At 38.7% G+C, this 21,415-nt stretch overlaps 1 protein-coding gene across 2 annotated transcripts in view; it reads right to left on the reverse strand.

Moving 5' to 3' along the window:
- Window positions 1-21,415, reverse strand: part of Epha6 (EPH receptor A6) — an 882,350-nt gene that overhangs the window by 161,169 nt on the left and 699,766 nt on the right. For both annotated transcript variants that reach the window (XM_021184474.2, XM_021184473.2), the window contains one exon: window positions 12,661-12,786. In XM_021184474.2, coding sequence (XP_021040133.1) covers window positions 12,661-12,786 — 126 coding nt within the window. The remainder of the gene's footprint in view (window positions 1-12,660; window positions 12,787-21,415) is intronic.

Here is a 21,415-nt window from a genome sequence, read left to right on the forward strand (position 1 = left end):
CACATTCTGACTCTGTCCATTTCCCAGGAAATACTGTTATTGGGCTTTTTCTTTAGAACTGAATAGTATTCCATATTGGAAACATGTGACCTGTTCTTTTTGTTTTGCTTTTTAGTTTTTTTATTCGTATATATTCATTGTGTAGGGTCTACTTCCATATAGGCAACTTCTCTCAAGTTTATCATGTACTTTGACCATATTAACCCCTCCTGTTCCGTTTTATTCTTCTTCCTCAACATTTCCTCTCCTCCCACTAGGCTGTTCTTTTCTTCTAGTCTCCCTTCTTTCATTTCATGCATGTAGACACATAGAGATACACACACACACATGCATGGATATACATACTCACACACAGAGATACATATACTACTCTCAATCACACAAAGACAGAGATACACACATACATAGATACACATACTCACACACAGAGATACATATACTCTCACTCGTACACAGACACACACAGAGATACACATACACACTCATTCATTCACACAGACACACACAGATACACACAGACACTCTCATTCATTCACACAGACACACACACAGAAATCATAGGTATACACACATACATACTCACACAAACAGACACAGAGATACACACACAGAGACACATAGAGATGCACACACACTCACACAGACACACAGAGATACAAAGAAACACACAGACACACATACACAATATCAAAGTCCTATAGCTCTCTCCCATGTCTTATGTGTCCTTTTGCCTGCATTCAGTATTTCCTCATCACCTTTTATTGATCTCCTTTTTAAATATTATACTTCACACACACTCACAAGTTTTTATGTACCAACATATATACATAACTCTATATTCACTTTTTCTGATTGAGTGGCCTCAATACGCTACATTCTAAGCTCATCCATTTTCTGAAAATTTCATTGCTCTCATAAATAGATCGATCATCAATCACCATGGATGTTCTAAGAAAAAATTTTTCTAAAACTCACAAATGAGAGGAAGTGTGCACTGTCTTGCCTGCGTCTGACTTATTTTGCTTACTGCCATGTTCCACATTCGCACTCATTTTCTAGCACATAACGTAATTTCTTTCTTTGTCATAACTGAAGAAAACTCCTTTGTGTATATAAATTGCATTTTCTTCATTCATCTGTTGATAAACATGATTTCATGACTTAGCTCCTGCCATAAATAGAGATGTGCAGCTATCTCTGTGGTAAATTGCCTCTGAGTTCTCTGGGTATAAACCCTTAAGTGGTATACTTCAGGCTGATGCTGCTTCTATTTTTAGGTTTTGAGGAACATCTATACTTATTTCCATAGTGTCTAGACCAATTTAATCCCAAGAGCAGTAAAAGGATTCCCTTTTTCTCACATCCCTCCTAGCATTTAAAGAGAGTCTTTGAGATAGAGAAAATGGATTTTGCATCAGAAAATACACAGAAACAAACATTGGGATGTTACAGTTTACATCTGGGATCTGTCAGCTTGAAAAGGAGTGGAGTTGATATGGTTATATTTGATCGTCATCTAGGTTGGACTAAGAAACACTTCGGACATTAATGAAACATGCCTTCAAGTGTGTCGCTGAGGGTGTTTTCAGAAAGACCTGCCTCTAATGCAGGCAGCAGGATCCCTAGAGGTGAGGAGCTCGAAAGAACCAAGAAGAACAAGAGGAAAAAGAAAACTCAGCTCCAAACTGTCTCTGTAACTCCTTCCATGGGTGATTGNTTCCAATTCTAAGAAGGGGCAAAGTGTCCACACTTTGGTCTTNGTTCTTCTTCAGTTTCATGTGTTTTACAAATTGTCTCTTATATCTTAGGTATACTAAGTTTCTGGGCTAATATCCACTTATCAGTGAGTACATATCATTTGAGTTCTTTTGTGATTGTCTTACCTCACTCTAGAGACTGCCATATCCAGGTATCCATCCCATAATTAGCCTCCAAACGATGACACCATTGCATACACTAGCAAGCATTTGCTGAAAGGGCCTTGATATAGCTGTCTCTTGTGAGACTAGGCCAGGGCCTAGCAAACACATAAGTGGATGCTCACAGTCAGCTATTGGATGGATCACAGGGCCCCCAAATGGAGGAGCTGGAGAAAGTATCCAAGGAGCTAAAGAGATCTGCAACCCTATAGGTGGAACAACATGATGAACTAACCAGTACCCCAGAGCTCTTGACTCTAGTTGCATATGAATCAGAAGATGGCCTAGTCGGCCATCACTGGAAAGAGATGCCCATTGGACACGCAAACTTTATATGCCCCAGTACGGGGGAACGCCAGGGTCAAAAAGTGGGAATGGGTGGATAGGGAAGTCGGGGGGAGGGTATGGGGGACTTTTGGGATAGCATTGGAAATGTAAATGAGGAAAATACCTAATAAAAATATATTATAAAAAAAGAAAACTGTGCACAAGCCTTTTGCTCTTTTCTTTCCTGATCTGCCAAGATGCGAGCAGCAGCTCACAGACTGCCATGCCTTAGCCTTTATAACGGACTTTTGTCCTCTGAATAGTCCATGAGAATCACCCTCCCCTTAGTGGCTTCTTGTCAAGAATTTGGTCACAGCTGCAAGAAAAAGGATCCAAGTATACAATACTAAATATGGAATCGCCCGGAAACGGCATGAAGGAATGAATGCACACATCTCCATTATGTTACTTTGCAGTCTCGCTGCTAGAGGATCTTAAGTCAATGAATGTTTTTCACAATTAAGTGGACTTGTTACTGGAAATGACCGAGGACAGCATATTTAGGGGCTTTCCTGATTGTCTCAAAGGTTCACTAAAATTCGGTATAGCCGAAACCAACAGGTCTGCACCTGTTTTAATAAACAAAATTGTTTCTCATAAGGTGGCTATTTTTTTTTTACTTAAATATCATACTATATTAGTTTCTAAAAAACAGTTTCTACCAGAAGGAACGTCTTTATTTTTCTTTCACTAGCTGCGTGTGTCCTTCATACTGTGTTGACAGGTCTAAACTCCTGGTTATTAATAACCCAGTGAGGTTTTGTTCCGTGTTTCTCTTCATTTCCTTTTTGAAACTTTAGAGGTGATCCCCGGGCTCTTGGAGAAATGCTAGAGCATGAAGCATGGCATCCAGAGAGCCAAACCACAGCTCCCAGGAAGAAGGAGTCATGTTTATGAAAACAACAGTTCTCAGTCTGGATTTACTTACATGGAAATGAGGGGTGTGAATCTAAAGAACCATCAGCCGAAAGACAAACCACAGGAACAAGAAAACCCCCAACAAAACTGCATTTTCTGTGGTTGCAGCGAGCAGACCTGCCACTGTATCAAAGAGCCCGCGCACTACTCTGTAACATTCCTCTTCTTGTAGGAAGTTACCGCAGAGGCAAAAAGTTCTTCTTGTCTAGAAATGTCACAGAGACAACAGAAATAACTGCTACAGGTGCCTAATGAGATGCTGTCTTTCTCGAGGAGAAGGGGAACGCATGGGCTATGTTACAAAATTTTAACAGCCTAGGCCTTTTATCTTTGGACAGTTTATTTAAGAATTTCTACTTACTTTTAAAAAGTGTATATATGTGTCTGTGTCTCTCCGTCTCTTTGTATCTTTGTCTCTGTCTTTCTGTCTGACTCTCTCTCTGTCTCTGTCTGTCTGTCTGTCTGACTCTGTCTCTGTCTGTCTCTCTGTCTTTGTCTCTGTCTCTCTGTCTCTCTGTCTCTCTCTCCCTCTCTCCCTCTGTGTGTATGTACATTTATGTTGGTGCCATCAGAAAGCAGAAGAGGGTATCAAACGCCTGGACCTACAGTTAAGAGCTCTTTCGAGCCACTCAATATATGTGCTGGGAACTGAATTCCAATCAAGAGCATCAAATGCTCTTAACCTCTGAGCTGTCTCTCCAGCCTTTAACGTGGATTTTAGGGATCTAAACTGTGCTTCCTCAGACTCGCAAGCAACACAGTTTACTTGCTGGACCATATCCCTGGGCCTTATTTAGGTAAAAATATTTTTTTTTGGGGGGGGAGAAATAATTAATAAATACATACTAGATGTAAATCCTAATTTAATCATAATAAACATAATAAATAACATTTGTATGTTTATTAATGTGTTGGGCAATGTCCTACGGACAACAATTTTCTTTAAATAATTTCATTCTTATAGCATTTCTGTAGTGAATGCAATTATTATATTTGTTTAATAGATGAGCTTATTGATGCAAAGCCAGGCTTTAACAACTTTCAGAGCCCAAGCACTTGCCCATCTTGATGAACTTTGAAATAACACTAGAGTCTTTATTAGTCATCTGGAAAGCATAAAATATCACCCTAAACCTTTATGCCTTCCTACAGAAAGATTCGGATTACAGACGGTGTGCTTCTGTGGCTACCAAAGATTTTTATAGACAAGTTATTTATGACCAGCAGGTAAGTGATAAGAAAAACAACTAGAAAAGCATGAGATTTTTTTCCCACCCATATCTCAAGCGCCATTTTATGATAATCGTCTCAAGACTCCATTGTACATTGATTTTTTAAAAGTAATTTTCCTCACATTCTCATAGGGGACTTAAGCAAATGAAATTTCACACTTGGAATTTCACTTGCAAGGGGACATAGATGGAAGCTTTTAAGAGTGGTAATGTGAAAATATTTTTTTTTCAGCTCCTCTGGGGAAGGCAATGGAGGCGCTGTTACTTTCTGAAATCTTTTAAGAGTCCCTAAAAGGCTAGCAGAAAGCTCTCTGTTACCCAGTGGTGATAGCATGTTGTACTTCTAACTTCCAAACTGCCTTTTACTTATATAAGTGATATGTTATATAATTATGCACTTTTCTGTATCATTCCCATCAGAAAAAAATCTCCAGGAAATTTAAGATAAAACAAATCTCTGTCTTTATCCATTTACCTATGAGTCCCATAATTTCACTTGCTTTACAGCTGAATACTATTTCATTGTATATATGAACCATATTTCATTATCCATCCATGAGTTGGTATATAGGTTATTTGCTCCTCCTGGCTACTGTACATTGAATAGAGATGAACATAGATGGCAAAGTATCTGTAATAGGATATGCAGTCCTTTTGAGATAGTCCCCCGAGTGCTGCTGCTGTATCCTGGGGTAGTCGCTAGCTTTTTGACAAGTCTCTACATTCATTTCCACGGTGGCTGTGCCAGTTTGTATGCTCACCAATACTCAATAAGTGTTTCTTGCTCCTGTGCCCCCAAACATCATCATTTGTTGTCATTTGCTTTATATTCTTAGTCATAAAATCTAGATAAAATCTTAAGGTAGATTAAGTTTGCGGTTCCTTGATGGTTAAGGATTTTGAACATTAACAATATTCTTGGTTATTCCTAACGTCTTCCTTTTTGAGAGCTCTCTGTTTAGTTCCATGGCCTCCGTTTTAATTGGTTGCTTTCACTGTGTTTATGATGCTCTGTGGATGGTCCACAAAGGGTCATGTAGTTCCCGCATAGAGCTTTCGGAGCACGCTCTCTTCACTCAGCTTGCGAGCTCACACTTATCCTAGATAATGTATTCCCTTTTTAAAAATTCCATCTTTATTTCTAGCTACAAGCTTCTTGTCCAGTTCATTGCCCTTGGACATAAGAACCAGAATAATTTCAACAAGTTCCCTGAGACACCCCGGCAGGTGCCGTACAGACTCAGATCCCTGCCTATAATACCATCAACACAGGTTCTTTCTGATGAACTTTTAATTATAATGAGAAAACAATTGCTCAACGCATCACACATAATTAAATCACCGACTACTCTCTCCCTACCTGCACAGAGGTCCTATTTATAGCCAAATCTTTGCTGCAACTTTTACAAGATGTTTAAGTTTTCCTTCTCAGAGTTCAGCTTAGCTAAGAACTCGCCCTGCAAGCTGTCTGTGAAGAGAACTGAGGAGAGCCCACTGGGTCAGAGTGCGGCTTCCACTGTGCTTTGCCCTACAAAGCAGAAGAATGAGCGCCAAATGGAGACATATTCATTTCAGCGCTGGTCTCCCTCTTACTCGTGTTTTTAAGTGGCCCAGCTGCCCAACAGGGCATGCATTCTACCCTGAGGGAACTGGCATTCTGAAGGGAAGAAATAGAGGTATGGGAGCAGACTGGTTCCTTTGGTGTTTCTAATTAGGGAGAAAATATACTTACAAAACAACCCTAGTCAATGACAAGATTAAATGCTGACTCACATGGAGACACAGCTAAATTAGCAAATGGCATGAGGGTGCTTAGAATTCTTTGTAAGAAGAAAATTATTTCTTTGACAAGAATTGACCATGTTTTTAAAATAGAACCAAAAATAAATGGCATAATCTATAATGATAAACAAGCTCTCTAGGTGCTGGGTATTTTTTTTTTTTTTTAGTGATTTTAAATAGCTACGTAAGATTTATATTTTTAAGATGCAAACTTATTCTAATGATAGTCAAATAAAAAGAAGCTTTTATGTTAATAAGACGGCTTAGCTAAGGTCAAAGGGTAAAGCTTTTTAAAGACTGTGAATAGACACACATAAGTGGATGAGAGATTATTTAAAGGCTCTTTTAAGATTTTTCATGTCTCTCTGGCAGACAAGAAAAAACTCAAAGCATGTTCAAGAGTTTGCTATCAAATGTACTGTGCAGCCACTTTTCCCCCGTTTTAATATACTATCAGTTTGAATAATGGAGGTCGCGCTGAGCTCTAACACTGAGCGGAATGTTGAAAGCAGATATCTAGTTCTGCGGAACCAAGTGCTTCCTTTTTGAACTGTCTGCCACCTGGAGACACTCCCAAGCCCGAGCGTTACAAGTGTTGGCACACATGAACATGTATCCATCTTTTGGGGGAAGAGATTGTACTGTATATATAGCCTTTCATTTTCCTTTATTTTTCAGTGTTGGGCATGGAGATGAGGCTAAAGAACTACATTCAGGTGTTCTGTTACAAAAGAGCAGTCTCACTTTCTGCTAACAAATAAAAGAGCAACAGTCCCACTCTACTGGGTGACTTGTCCTTAGGATTCCTTCAGTTCATAAACAGCATTGACATTTCTCAAGCCTACTATCTGCAGGTTTTTAATAACATCTTCAACTTCATGTATGTTCCTATTCTTACTTCTAAAAATTCCAAATAATATTTTAGGCCTGATTTTTCATCGTTTTCCTACTTTTGGGGTACTTCCTTAGTTAATTCCAACAATCAGAGCATGCACCGACTCTTCTAAGCCCACTGACTTTGAACAGTAAGCAAGCTGACAAAAATAAGATCTAGATTTTGATCTGGCTTTTGTATTGATTGTAAACTGTGTCCTAAGTGGGTGCTTAAACAAAAACCTTCTGGAACCTAGCACTACAATGTTGCAAACATATAAAGGGGGGCGTTTTCCCTTAATAGATTAGCACTGCAGTCACAGATTCTATCTTCCTTTTGCTCTGATGGCTGGGTATACTGTTACTCCATCTCTGACCCTGCCATCAAGGCTTCTCTTACCAGAAGCTGCAGTAATCCTGGGTGCCTGCCTAGACCTGCCTGAGTCTGCAACTTAGTTTCTCTTCTTAGATGCGATTCTTCTGAAGCCTGAAACTGCCAAATCTTTAGAGCAAGAGAGATCTTTAGAAAGAATAACACAAGTAGTAGAGACTGAAGTGGGAGGATGGAGGGGTGGGGAGGGGATGAAGTCACGCTACTAACAAGACAAGGAGAAACAGGAAGTTAGTACTATGGGGGAAGGTGTATCATCATCATTTTCTTCTTCTTCTTCTTCTTCTTCTTCTTCTTCTTCTTCTTCTTCTTCTTCTTCTTCTTCTTCTTCCTCTTCNTTCTTCTTCTTCTTCTTCTTCTTCTTCTTCTTCTTCTTCTTCTTCTTCCTCTTCCTCTTCCTCTTCCTCTTCCTCTTCCTCTTCCTCTTCCTCTTCTTCTTCCTCTTCTTCTTCTTCTTCTTCTTCTTCTTCTTCTTCTTCTTCTTCTTCTTCTTCTTCTTCTTCTTCTTCTTCTACTGTACAACATTTGAAAATATTTGGAACTTGTCCTCACACTTTTCATCTTTTACAGTTTCCTTCAGCTCTTGACTTAAGCAGGAACATGGACACTCTCATCTGTAATTCATCCTGGGTAATTGGCAATACTTGCTACTGCAAAATATTCAGCAGATGAATAACAGATTTTCATCCTGAAAAGCTCCTACTTATAAAGTATATTGTATCAGGCATATATGAAGTACATGATATGTTATTAAAATAAGACAACTTTTGTATAGTCTTTGGAAAATTAATTTAATTATCACCACCATCGGGAGAACTATTTCCAGTAGAAGTTGGTTTGCTGTAAGTGACTGGGTTTGAAATGTTTCAGGCTAAAGTCCCTGCCACAACCCCACTTTCTGTAGCCTCTTAGCTTGCCTGAAAATATGAAGGAATCAAATGGTTTAATTTGATTTTTTTCTGAACCACTGTTTGATCACATTTAAAGTTTAATGTATACTTTCCTACTGTTGATTTCCCATGGTGCACTGAGTTCATGTGAAATTTCTTTAACATATTCTTTACTCCATTCAAAGCTGCCACCGAGTCATAATCATCCGTGCTATTTCTTTTCTGCAACCTTTGTATGTGCCCAGAGCTAAGAGCATCATCGCCACCAGGCTCAAGACTTCCTGTGGCTTCACACTTATCACTCCTGGTCTAATTTGTACACCTGAAGTGTATGTTTCTAAAAAGTTCTTTTAGATTGGATAACAGTGCATACAAATTTCCCTAACTCTGTATCAGATAGTGTTTCCTGTGAAATAGAGAGAGGGAAATCTTGACATTAGTTAAGTGGGTTGGGGAGCCATTTTCATATTTAGTCAGGACTGTGAGGCCTTTGCTGTGAAAAAATGATACAGTTGAAATGTTAGTGACAGGGTTGGGGATTTAGCTCAGTGGTAGAGGGCTTGTCCAGCAAGTGCAAGGTCCTGGGTTTGGTTCTCAGCTCTGGGAAAAAAAAAAGGCCAAAATAACAAAAAGACCAACCCCCCAAACAAAAACAAAACAAAACAAAACAAAAAAAACAAACAAAAAAACAAAACCAAGGTAACTAAGAAATGCTAGTGACATACATAAAGCTGGTATGTGAGCCCACTTTCTATTGTAGTCAGCCAAGGGGCAAGAATACAGATGTAGAACAGTTTGGATCTTTGAATTTAAGAGGGATTAAAATCTCTTTCTGAGAAAATAAGCAAGTGATATTAAACAGTATTAGCTATATTCCAAAAAAAAAAACTGCATATGTTGTGTTTGAGTCGCCTAGTGCTCAGATTTATACTGTTATTCAGTTCCAGGTAAGCAAAGAAAGACTCTAACCAAATCAGCCACTTCCCCTGAACCTAACACACAATGAAGACTCTTAGAGGCAAATGAGCAGATGAGTCACATTCATGGTACAGGCAGGAAAACTGAGATGTTCCTCTGGAGTAATATCGGCGTCTAAGATTAACCACCGAGGAAATAGTAGGGGGATTTTCCATGCTTATTTTTGTCTGAATTTACCTATTTAAAGGTCCTCCTTGCTCCTCCATGTTAGCCAACATATCCTAGTGTCTCTCTCTATCCTAGACTCAGAGAAATAACCCTTTCAAAAGGACCTGTCTAGAAACAAGAAATTCACAAATGATCGACTGTTGTTACACAAATACAGACAAGTGTGTCTGTTTTCTCTCTCATGATCCAGTGGTTGTTCTAAGATGGAAGTTATGGGTTAGAAAGAAATGCTATAGAAATACTGAGGCTTCATAGCAGGCTGTGATGGGAAACAAAGGATCACTGCTACTCTACAAAACATACTTGCATATCTCATTTAAATTTGATTAGCAGGAACCAAATTAACATCTGCACTAGAACAGATTTGCTAATACATCAATGACGCAGGAAATATCTTGAGGGACTGCCAAGTTCTGTGGCATATAATCAATTAGCAGACGCCCAGCGGGCATCACCCTTCAGCTGGTTCTAAGAGCGTCCTGGTAGCGATGGGGAGGGAACACGCTTCCTGTCCTTGGTTTAACATCCTAACCCTGAAGGACCACCTCTGCAGCATTACACAACAAAGGGATACTTCGCTGTATTAAAAGTAGGAAACAATAAGAACTTCGTGTGAGGATTGCATTACTTCTCTTAAGATTACGAAGGAAATTCTTGGGAAATTAACTAGGGTTGAATGAGAGAAAAATACAAATTACCTTTGAAAATATGGCAGCCCTTGGTGGTTAGGGGAGAAAATGTACAGGGATCACTTATGAGAGGGTTTTGTGTCAGGAAGAGCGAGCTGAGTTAATTTCAGGTAGGAGGAACAAGAACAAGTTGAGATTCATAAATGTTTTATGCAGTAATTTTGTTTCACCTGATTTGTATGTAAGTCATGAAAACTGAATGGAGCTTTTTTTTCTCCTACGAAAGCTGGAGGCAAATTTGGCTTAAAGCCTGGAAGAATAGAGTGTTGGGGATGCTCTCTCAGATCCTTCTCTGGAAGGCAGTATTTTGTGTTTGTGCTGTGGAAATACCATCTTCCTTCTGTCATTCCCAGTGGCTAAATGACAAGGGCTATTTCAATTTTTTGCTAGTATTGCTGAATAATTCAAATCACTGTTAAACTTCATAATATAATCTCTGCCAGATATATCTAAATTCAATGTACCATGAGTTCCTGCTGCCCACAGAGACCAAAGAGAGTGTCAGGTCTTCTGGACTAATATTAAGGATTAAACTACTAAAGTATAAATTGGGTGTATCTACACAGTTCTAATCAGTGAGATATCAATTATAGAAATTGGAGCTATGTTTTAAAATTATAGTATAAATTAATTTTCCAGAAAGAAATTACACATACACTGAATGTTTTACAGAGCTGGTTGACTCCTTGCAACACTAGGGAAGTTGGAATGTTGTAGGCCTAAACCAAATAGCTTGAGTTATCTTACCCAGTAATTCTTTATTGTTCACACTGTGCGTGACCTTAATATTCTTGCACTACGGTAAATCCTTCTGGGATGTAAAACAGACCTTCTACCAACCTAGAAGCTAAGAACACTGTCAGATAACATGTGAGGTTTGCAGTAGTGCCTCTACTTTGCTGTAACAGCCTGTCTATGGAGTGATGCCTTTAAAAAGTGTCCTTATTTATAGCTTTCTTTGTTTCCTTACTATAAAAGTTCATAAAGGGCTGGAGACATTGCTTATAGATTCAAAGTACTTGCTGCTTCTGCAGAGGACCTGGGATCAATTCTCAGCACCCACATGGCACTCACAACCCTCTGTAACTCCAGTTCCAGACTACCTCTTTGGTCTGTGTGGGTAGCAGGCACTCGAGGTGCATTGATATATGCAGAGAAAATACTCATACACATAAAATAAAAAGACATTAAACCCTTAAAAAGCCTCCATTAAATGACTTCTTTGCTGGAACATGAATTTCAGGCATCCTAAATATGTGATACTGGCCCATAGTCACCCTTTGTTGTTTCTCTATTAAAGTATTTCTGTTTGAGGTGAGGGCTGTGATTTGTCTATATCACCAGTAATTAGTTCTGAGAGCTTAGTTGATGTAGATTTCCCCCTTCTCTTTGGCAACAGAAGTAGAAATTCTGCACACCATTCTCCCCAATCTGTTTCTGAGGAGATAAATGGAGCAGAGTATCATCAGAACTAAAATTCTTAAGATCATTTTGGTATCTACTTTTATCAATAGTACTGTCAGCCATAAATTCTCTAGCCACAGCATTAAAGGACAATACTAAAGTAAAGGACATGAAAGCATATTTACTGCTAGTTGATTTTTATATATTAAGGCAAGACGGAAATATCAGAATAATTGCAAGAGTAGTTGGCATGCTGTTAAGAAAAAGCAAACAAACGCACATCTTGGGACTTCTGAAAAATTAAGATTTCCAGTCTTGCTAAGTATTCTATTACCCTGTTAAGTGGGCCAGTTCTCTTGGATACATTACCACATTAGCATAATTTATACCATACTATTACTTAAGACAAACACACAAGAATTTTGATTAAAGACATCAGGAGTCAGCATTCACATAAGTGCAAAGTAGGTCTGTATCATTTGGGTAAATTGCAGGAGGGCAGCTCCAGACTTCACTGAGTTACAGAAGGCAAGGATTTGTGACAAAGGGTGCCATGAATAACCCAAAAGAACTTTACTAAATTCTGAGATTGCAGTTCAGAATGTTACATATATTTTCTCTTATTTCATAATTCTGGTCAGATTATTATTTAAAGAGAAGACTGAATATTAATTTTCTATCTCAAAAATTTCTTCCAATTTTTGTTTGCTGGCCTTTCTTCAAATCATTTTCCTTTAGTGAAATGGAACTTTAGTTAAATCTCTATAGACTTGTCCAATTATACTATCTGTCAACATACTTCATTTTCAATTTTCTTTTGTGGTTCATTCCAAGTGGCAAGGTGGCTCTTGTGATTGCTTATGTAAACCTTATGCTGAGGGGGCACTTGGGTACCAGTCCCTTTCCCGCCCCCTTTGATGCTATTCCATAGCACTAGATATTACAGATGTGCGGGCTGCATTGCAGAGTCATTTACATTTCTTCTCAACATTTTTTAGAAGTATTCATTTCTGTATTATTTTTCTGTCAACTGTGAGAAGAGCTCTACTGGTTCATTTGGTGGTAGAGATATTCACTTGGAGTGCCTACCTGCAGGAATCCTGGGGGGCAGAGAGCCTCCTGCAGTCACTGGATGTGGCGCTTGGATGCCATTTAAAAACCCAGCCCTTAGGAAGCTGGGGCAGAAGGCTTCCACCCCAATCGCCGGGAAGGATCCTTAGAAAAGATAAAAATTTACGTCAATCAAAGTCTTACTCATGGAAAAGTTAACATTCAATTCTTTTACATTCAATTAAACCTCACATCAATAATGATAACAAACTTCACAAGAAAGTTATGAAATTAAAGGATTTGGGCTATAGTTTTTCCCCCCATAGATTTGTAAGACCATTGTATTATTCTTGAGAAGATCTTCTTGGTAGTTATATTACCCTGTTGAGTTCTATAATAAAATTTCCTCTCCTTCCTCTCTCCCTCTCTCCGTCTCTCCCTCTCTTCCTCTCTCCCTCTTTACCTCTCCCTCTCTCTTCTTGTCTCTCTCCCTCCTCTCCTCCCTCTTTCTCCCTCCTTCCTTCTTTCCCTCCTCTTCTCCTTCTCCCTTCCTCCTTTCTTCCCCTCCTCTCTCCCTTCTCTTCTTTTCTCCCTCCATCCCTCTCTGCCCACCCTACTCTCTCCCTCCCTCCCTCTTTCTCTCTTCTCTTTTGAGACAAGGTCTTACTATGCAACCTCAGCTGGCCTGGAACACTCTATGTTGAACAGGTTGGCCTCAAACTCATAGATACTCACCTGCCTCTGTCTCTCCAGTAGTGGTATTAAAGTTATGCACCACTACATTTAGCTTAAAGTTAAATTTATATTTAGTTCCAAGAGTCAGGTTATGAAATGATGAGACAGACATGAATGTCAGTCTCTGACATCATCTGCATTATCCACAACCACATGAATGAGAAATACAGAGAAAATTGTTCCAATAACATCTGAAAGCTATGTTGTGTCTAAATAGCACAGTGCTTTGCTCTGGAAGTATCAATACCAATGGCTAAAATAAGCATAGCCTTTTATATTTATGCATATTTAAAATATGTATAAAACAGTAAACATACACCACTGTTCTTAATTCTTCACAGATTTCTCTTGAGGACATGATGAGAGTTTGCAAAGGTAGAACCGTTTTCCTTTATCTTTTTATGAAGTAAGACAACAGTAAAGTATTGGAAAATTATTGATCAAATTATATAATGAGTCTCTGAGCAAAAGGGTATTAGTGTAGAAAAGCACTTTCATCAAGGACCAGTGTTCCTTAAACTAACAAATTGAGTTCTAGAGATGAGAGGCGATGTCACAGATTTTCCCAAGGACAAACTCCATTGTGAAAATAAACAATGAAAAAAAATCCCTATTTGAGAGATTGCTATCCTTTGTATATGAGTTGGAAATGAAAGTGTAAAATATAAACATTAAAAACTGGTAATTCAATGACCTGAAGATAATATAGTCACTCTGAAGAAAATTTATTTATTATTGAGTGGACAGCTCTAGTAATCCAGATGGGAAATCTAAAGTGAAATTCTAGTTGAGCACAGGAGACACAATTCACGGAGGGCATCTATCTCATTTAAGCCTCTAGAAAGCCTACTAGGGTGAGGGATTATATATGTTGTGTCTGGCGGGGGGTGGTTCTTCCCATGCTCTGGTTTAGCAAGTCCCATGTTTGTGGAGAGACTTTATTCTGTCTTGTGGTTCAAGTATAAAATATCTTTCACAGGCTTGTGTCCCTGAACACTACTAGGTCACGAGCTAGTTAGTGGTGCTTTAGATGATTGTGGAACACGTTAAGGATGGAGTTTTGCTTAAAGAAGTGGATCACAGTGGGAAGACTCTGAAGTTTGGCCTTAGTTCCTGTCTACCCTGAAGAAGTACTGTGATTAGCTCCCTTATACCATGACAGCTGCACCCCTTCTTCAACCGGGAGGGACTGTATCCCCTCAAACTATAAGCCAAAATCAACTCTTCTTTCTTTCTTTCTTTCTTTCTTTCTTTCTTTCTTTCTTTCTTTCTTTCTTTCTTTCTTTCTTTCTTTCTTTCTTTCTTATATCTCAGGCATTTGGTCACATCAGTAATATAAGTAGTCACTAATATACTGTTTTCAACACTAAAATCTTTACCAAAAATAGGTTAAAGTTGGAAGCATCCCTGAACTTAGGTCTGAACTAATGGCAGAGCTGATATGCTTTCAACATTAAGAAAGACATCTATCCAGGAGACCAGAGAGTGTACAGTCAAACTTCAAAGAATAGTGAAAGACATTAATTTCTTCTTGTGACTGCATAGAACATTCATCGCTAATCACAAATAGTTCCTATGTGTAAGTTCTCCCATAGAAAGCATTTTCTATATTGCAGTGCTTTCTGTATAGTGATTTCTGGAAAACACTAGACACTAATGGTGGCATTTCACTGAATGCCAGGTGAATGTAATTTTATATATGTGCATAGCATTCTTATTTAAAGTCACAAAAGAAATGATATTGCTATAATGGAAAAAAATAATGGCAAGAAATACAGATTCATTTATACACTATGACAACAAAAGTGGCATAGGTTTTATGCAGATATTAAAAAGTAAAAGTTTAGCTGACAATGATTTATTAAAACCAAGAAATAGAAATATTGGTTCAAGTATATTGGCTATTAGGGAAAAGAATAACTTAGTCACACAGAACAATGAATAAAAGGTTATAAATGACCATGAAAGCAACTTAAAACGAAGCTATTCAGAGCAGTGACTCTGAGTAATCTAAATATGGTGTGCATTTTGAGATGTTGACTTGTATTTACTATTTTTCAGAGCACCATAAAAACTACCAATTTAGAAAAGAAGCTCATTATTTTTAACTCCTTGGAAAGAACTAAACACAAATACTACTTCATTGCTATGATTATATTGATTACTGTGTGCTGTTGTGACAGCTGTCACACCTAATAGCAGCTTTCCTTCCACTAAACTCACTGCACCTCTCACGATGGCTTTGTTATGTTTCTTTACCATGGTTAAAAAAGTCTTTCATTCATGGTAGTGTCTGTTTCTTAAAGAAAGATCTCTTTTACAAAAGCTAATAGAACCCCAGAAAAGTCCTGTGCATGGATACACATTCAGCTGAGATCAGGCATTATATGATAATTGTATTGTGTATCATTTTTAATTCATTCATAGGGGATCAAATTTTCAGACTTGTTATGGGTTGAATACAAAATTTCCCTCCCCTAGTAGGTGGGTTATTAGGGAACTTTCTAGAAACTTTGTCAGGTGGCACTTAGCTGGAAGAATGAAATCACTTAGAATATCTTACCCTTAGACCTCTGTTGCCTTTCTCTTCCTGTTCCCTTCACACTAAGAGAGAAAGAATAGATAGCTTCCACCCTATGCCCCAGCAATGTGACACTCTGTCTGAGCACATGGAGCCAGGAGACAATTTTTTAAGCACAAGTAAATTATTCCTGTCTTTAAGTTGTTTTGCCTGAGTGTTTCACAGCCACGGTAGAAGTAACTAACCCAGCTGTGTTGATACAAAATGATTTTAGCAGGTTCAGTCAACAATTGCTCCAGTTGTTCCCATTCGGCTTTCTTTTTTTTTAATTGTGAAATACATCAATAATTTATTCTGTATTGGAAGTCACGACATCTACATCTGTAGCATGAGATTTGTCAGTTTCTTTAAGTTTCAGTTTTAGTTACAGTAGAAGAGTAAATATTAAATATTTATAACATGAACATTTTTATTTTTGGCTTGTTAGTTTCTTGAGTCTTTCATTAGAACAGTGGCTCTCAGGTTTAGTGGTTCCAGAACACTTAGAACATCATAAATTAGGGTCGGGGAAACCATTATAAGCGCTTTATAGATAGAGGGTTGGTGACCCGTGCAATATATAAAGTGTTATTATCAAAAGAAAACGCTGTCTCTGTATGCTAGAAGCATCCACTGAAAGATATTATGCTGTTGTAAAGTATAATTATTGTGGAAGATGGGAAGAAAGATTCTAAGACCTAGGGGACCAGGATGTCTGTTGCCAGAGAATGTCTTCTATATATGCCAGGGAAGCTACACCCAAGAAACCTCAAAAAATACAATCACCTAAATTAGACCTGCATAATGACACCATCGATTGACATGCTCACATGGAAAGGATGGCTCAAAGGATGTCACTCCTAGGTGAAGAGCTATAGGTAATTAATTGTTTGCAGAAGAGGAAGACAGTCTTCTCCGGGGGCAGACTTTCTAAAAAGTTATGGATCACAAGTGGTCAGCCCTAAAACACATGCATTACCACAAAATGGACTCAGCAGGTTTTGTGAGCATGCATGCATATGCATGTGTGTGTGTGTGTGTGTGTGTGTGTGTGTGTGTAAATAAAGAGGAATAGGTTATATATTTGAGAAGGAGTTAGGGTGTAGAGTGCAGGTGTTGAATGGGGAGACAGAAGAGTAGAAATGATGTGATACAATACTCATGTATGAAATTCTCAAAAATAAAAGGCTACCCTCTACTAGTTTATATACTGAGACTACACTGTAAAAAGGAGACATTGAAATGCCCTGCATTCTGATTTCTGACTTGAAAGCATGACTCAAAGTTACTTAGGTTTCTGTGTTTGAATGTTAGCTGGCCTGCAGAGTAACTATTTTCAATAATTAAAAATATTTGATGCAAGGTCTATGAAACTAAATCCTGTTTCTAAGTGGATATCACTCCTAGGTCTCTGGAACAGCTCTGCATTAAGAATTAGGTGTCACTAGGTGTTTGTATAAACGTAGCACACAAAGGCAGAGAATGCTGAGCTTTCTCTTCTTTTTAAAATGAAAGTGATAATGACTGCTACTTCACAAGAGTCCTCTTTAGGATTCAGTTACAGTACACCACTTTTTTGCTGGTTTCTATCTGGTCTGCCTCTACTGAGGCTTCAGCAACAATGAGTTTCCTTTTGTAAACAGTTTCAAACCTTAGGGTGTTTGGTGTACTTCAGAGTGCAGGAAAACAGGCAGAAGGAACTCAAGGCCAGACAGTCCATATATATGTATTTTTATTTATGTATGTACATTTTGAATGTTTTTCTTTCAGTTACAAACAAATACAGAAACAAAATATACTTTTAGTTCTAAACTTTGGAAGGGTTGCTCAAACATTTTGTCGTTAGAGGTGGTGTAAAACCAGAGAAGTTGGGAGATTACTTTGTATAAGGAATGATTGGGGGTGGGGGATGCTAAAGTGTTGGTGAAAATACTTTATTTCAAAGACTTGAATAAATAGATCAGGACTTTGTAGTGATTATAGTAGACTTACTTTGTTACTTCTATATAGACGTTCTCAGCAACGTCTATACATTAGAAAACACTTTAAATAAATAAGGGCAAACACAGTTGAAGTGTTCATGCCTTCATGAATTCTTTATTGTATTCCTTTTATTATGACAAGGAAGGATTATGTAATCGGATATGAAGAGAAAAAGCACACACAAGTATTAAAAATAAGGATTCACTAATATCAGTTACAAACACTAGCATTTTAATAACCCCGTGTATTGCTAATATTACATTACATTGTCAAGATAAACTGAATGCAGTCAGACCTGAAATTATATTTGTAGCACCAATACAAAAATAAATATCGCTTCAAAAGTAGTTTTATTCCACTTTGATATCCTTCCTTCCTTCCTTCCTCCCTCCCTCCTTCCCTCCTTCCCTCCTTCCCTCCTTCCCTTCCTTCCCTTCCTTCCCTTCCTTCCTTCCTTCCTTCCTTCCTTCCTTCCTTCCTTCCTTCCTTCCTTCCTTCCTTTACTTTCTTTGATCCAAATTTGCCTCTGCCACTTTAGTGCTGGGATTTAAATATGCAACATCACACATGACCCTATATTCTGTATTTCAGAATAAACATAACACCCGAAATAAAGTCAATTGTCTCTATGACAAATAAATAAACACAATCCACGCAGGAGATACTTGCAAACTCAAAGATGTTTGCTGATGGGACTAATCTGAACTAGTACACCTGAAAAGAGTGTGAGCATACCAGGGAGGCTCTGTTCCTCTCCCTGTAGCTGTCTCATGTACATTACTCCATGGCTGGTCTTTGGATAAATGGCCATACTTCTCTGAAAATGAAACAGTTAAGTCAAATGCTATTCCAAGTGTTGATTTCACCGAGGCAGTCCTACTTCTGAATGCTTGAGATTCTTCACTAACCCTCTCTCTCCAGCTACATGGGTCCTTTCTTTATCAGACACCATAAACATTCCTTTATTCCTTCTGGAGCTTGTATTTTCTTTCATTTTTTTATTTTTTTCAGTCATAATAATTTATAGTACCACAGGTTCTCTAAGAGAAGGAAGGTCATATACATTCATGTGTGAGAACATATTCCCTAATTTTCTGTAATCAGGAAGGCGGCTAAACACTCAAATTTTCTGATCACTACCAAAGAAGACCAACCCCAGGAAGAAGCGCCATCTTTCGATGCAGCACTGGAAGAATGTATCCTTAGGCCATAGAGACCTTTGATTTGGCTCCCTCACTGATGCGGTACATGAAGGCTGAGATGCTAAGCCAATGTACATCTTAGCCTAGAATGGTTTATTCCTCCTTGTGTCCCTTGAGGCCAGCCAGTCTGATGTCCTGAAACTGTGATCAAAGGACATACAGAGGATAGTCTCAATAAAAGCTAGCTGAGAAAGTGGTATAAGAATGAAGCAATTGAAAGTGACATATTCCTCTTTAGGCAAATAATTTCCTAGGATCTAAAGAACTTGCATGCACAGTTGATTTCTAGGTCAAATTATTTTTCCTGGAAGGGAGGTAATTTTTATTTAGGCTTAAAATATGGGAAATTTCCCCTTCTCAGGGACATCCGTATGCCTTTCCTAGAGCCCTCCTCGTTTCTTAATCTCTCTGGGTCTGTGGATTTCCGTGTGATTATCCTTTACTGAACAGCTAAATATTCACTCATAAGGGAGTACATATCATGTTTGTCTTTCTGGGTCTGGGTCACTCTAGTGAGAGCTCCTAGTAATTGAGAAAATGGAACCTGAACATGACATATTCTCTAGCCAGGGAAGGCGTCCAAAAGTGGAACTGGAACATCAACCCAGCCAAAAATCTATAGCCATCGACCCACAATTTGTCCTGCATGCAAGATGTACTGGGGCAGTGATGGCTCAGAGCTTTTAAGAGTGGATGACCAATGACTGGTGTAACTTGAGGCTCCTGCCACTAGAGGGAGCCCATATCTGACACTGTCTAGGTGGCCAGGAACAGGAAGTCGGATAGCCCAGAGAACTAGGGTGGAACCACACAAAACTGGCCAACACCAACAAAAACAAGACCAGAACACCCCCAACAACAACATCATCAACAGCCCCTCCCAAGGTCTCCCCCAAACCAAAACCAAACAAACTACCACCAACAACAAAAAGGAAGGAAGGAAGGAAGGGAGAGAGGGAGGGAGGGAGGAAGAGAAAAAGAAAAAAAGGAAAAAAGTCTATGACATGATTTCTAATGACATCTTGCTATCCTCATAGTTTACTCATAGCCTAGTTGTGGCTAGCCCACCCAGTTGTCATTGCAAAGCTCCTCCTGCCATCATGGGAGCAGAGATACACAGCCAAACATTAGGCTGAGCTCGAAGAACCTGCTGAAGAGGGGTAAGAAGGAATCCAGGAGCCAGAGGGGTTGAGGAAACTACAAGAACGTGGTCCACAGAATCAACTAAGCTGGGCTCATAGAAGCTCAGAGAAAGAAGTGGCAATCCTGGAGCCTGAATAGGTCTGCTCTAGGTCCAAAATTTGCTATGTCCAAAGCCAGTGATGATGAACACACATTTTTTTTTTTAATAAAGCATATTGGAAATACTTAAGTGCACAGAAAGTATATATGTTAAGGCTGTTTAGCTTGGGGTTCTATGGGACTCCTAACAGTCAGAGTAGGGGTGTCTCTGACTCTTTTGCCTGCTCTTGGGACCCTTTACTTCCCACAAGGTTACTTCATTCAGCCTTGATGTAACTCACAGCCTGTGCCTCGTCTTACTTCATCTATGCTATTTGGTTGACATCTCTGGAAGGCATGCTATTTTTCTGAAGATAAATAGAGAAGCTGTGGATCTGGGGGAGACTGGGAGGGAAGAGGGGCTGAGAGCATTGGAAGGAGGGGAAGGTCAGTTGGGATGTATTGTATGAGAGAAGAATCAATAAATTTTTTTTAATTATTAAAAATGATAAGTGAATTTAACTAAGCTTCCAAAGTCAAAGTCATCTAAAATATAAATTGTATTGGATATACAGTTACAAACAATAAACAAAGATATGGAAAAAGCAAACAACAAAAAGAGGAGTGGCTTCCTCATCTCTCCTTTGGTTGATACACTGACCTATTTGTATATTCAGCAAACATCAAAGCATAAATTCTGATATTGACTTCTAATTAAATGAGAAAAATATTTTTGTGACCCTGTTACTTTCAAAAAATGGTTCTAATCTAAACCACAGTTACAGTCACAAAATTTGCTCTATTTTATAAATTCAGATACATGGAAATACTTTTGCAGTTAAAAGTCAGCATGTTTTCTCTATAGTTGTACACCTAGCCTCAATACAGATTCTTCAAAATATTATAAAATTACAAATCGGCAGACAGCTTCTGGGACAGGCGGGAGCCACAGAGCCGCTGAGGCAGCACCCTTTTGGGGCCACAGACATCCGGCACCCTCCCAGCCGGAGGACAGTGATCTGCCCTGCAGGGAGCACCATCTTGGCTCCGGGACTCCGCTGAACTTAGTCTGTACAGGTGAGAGTGAGGACCA

Source organism: Mus caroli, chromosome 16 (genome assembly GCF_900094665.2).
Source record: "Mus caroli chromosome 16, CAROLI_EIJ_v1.1, whole genome shotgun sequence".
In the NCBI taxonomy this organism is placed as follows: Eukaryota; Metazoa; Chordata; class Mammalia; order Rodentia; family Muridae; genus Mus; species Mus caroli.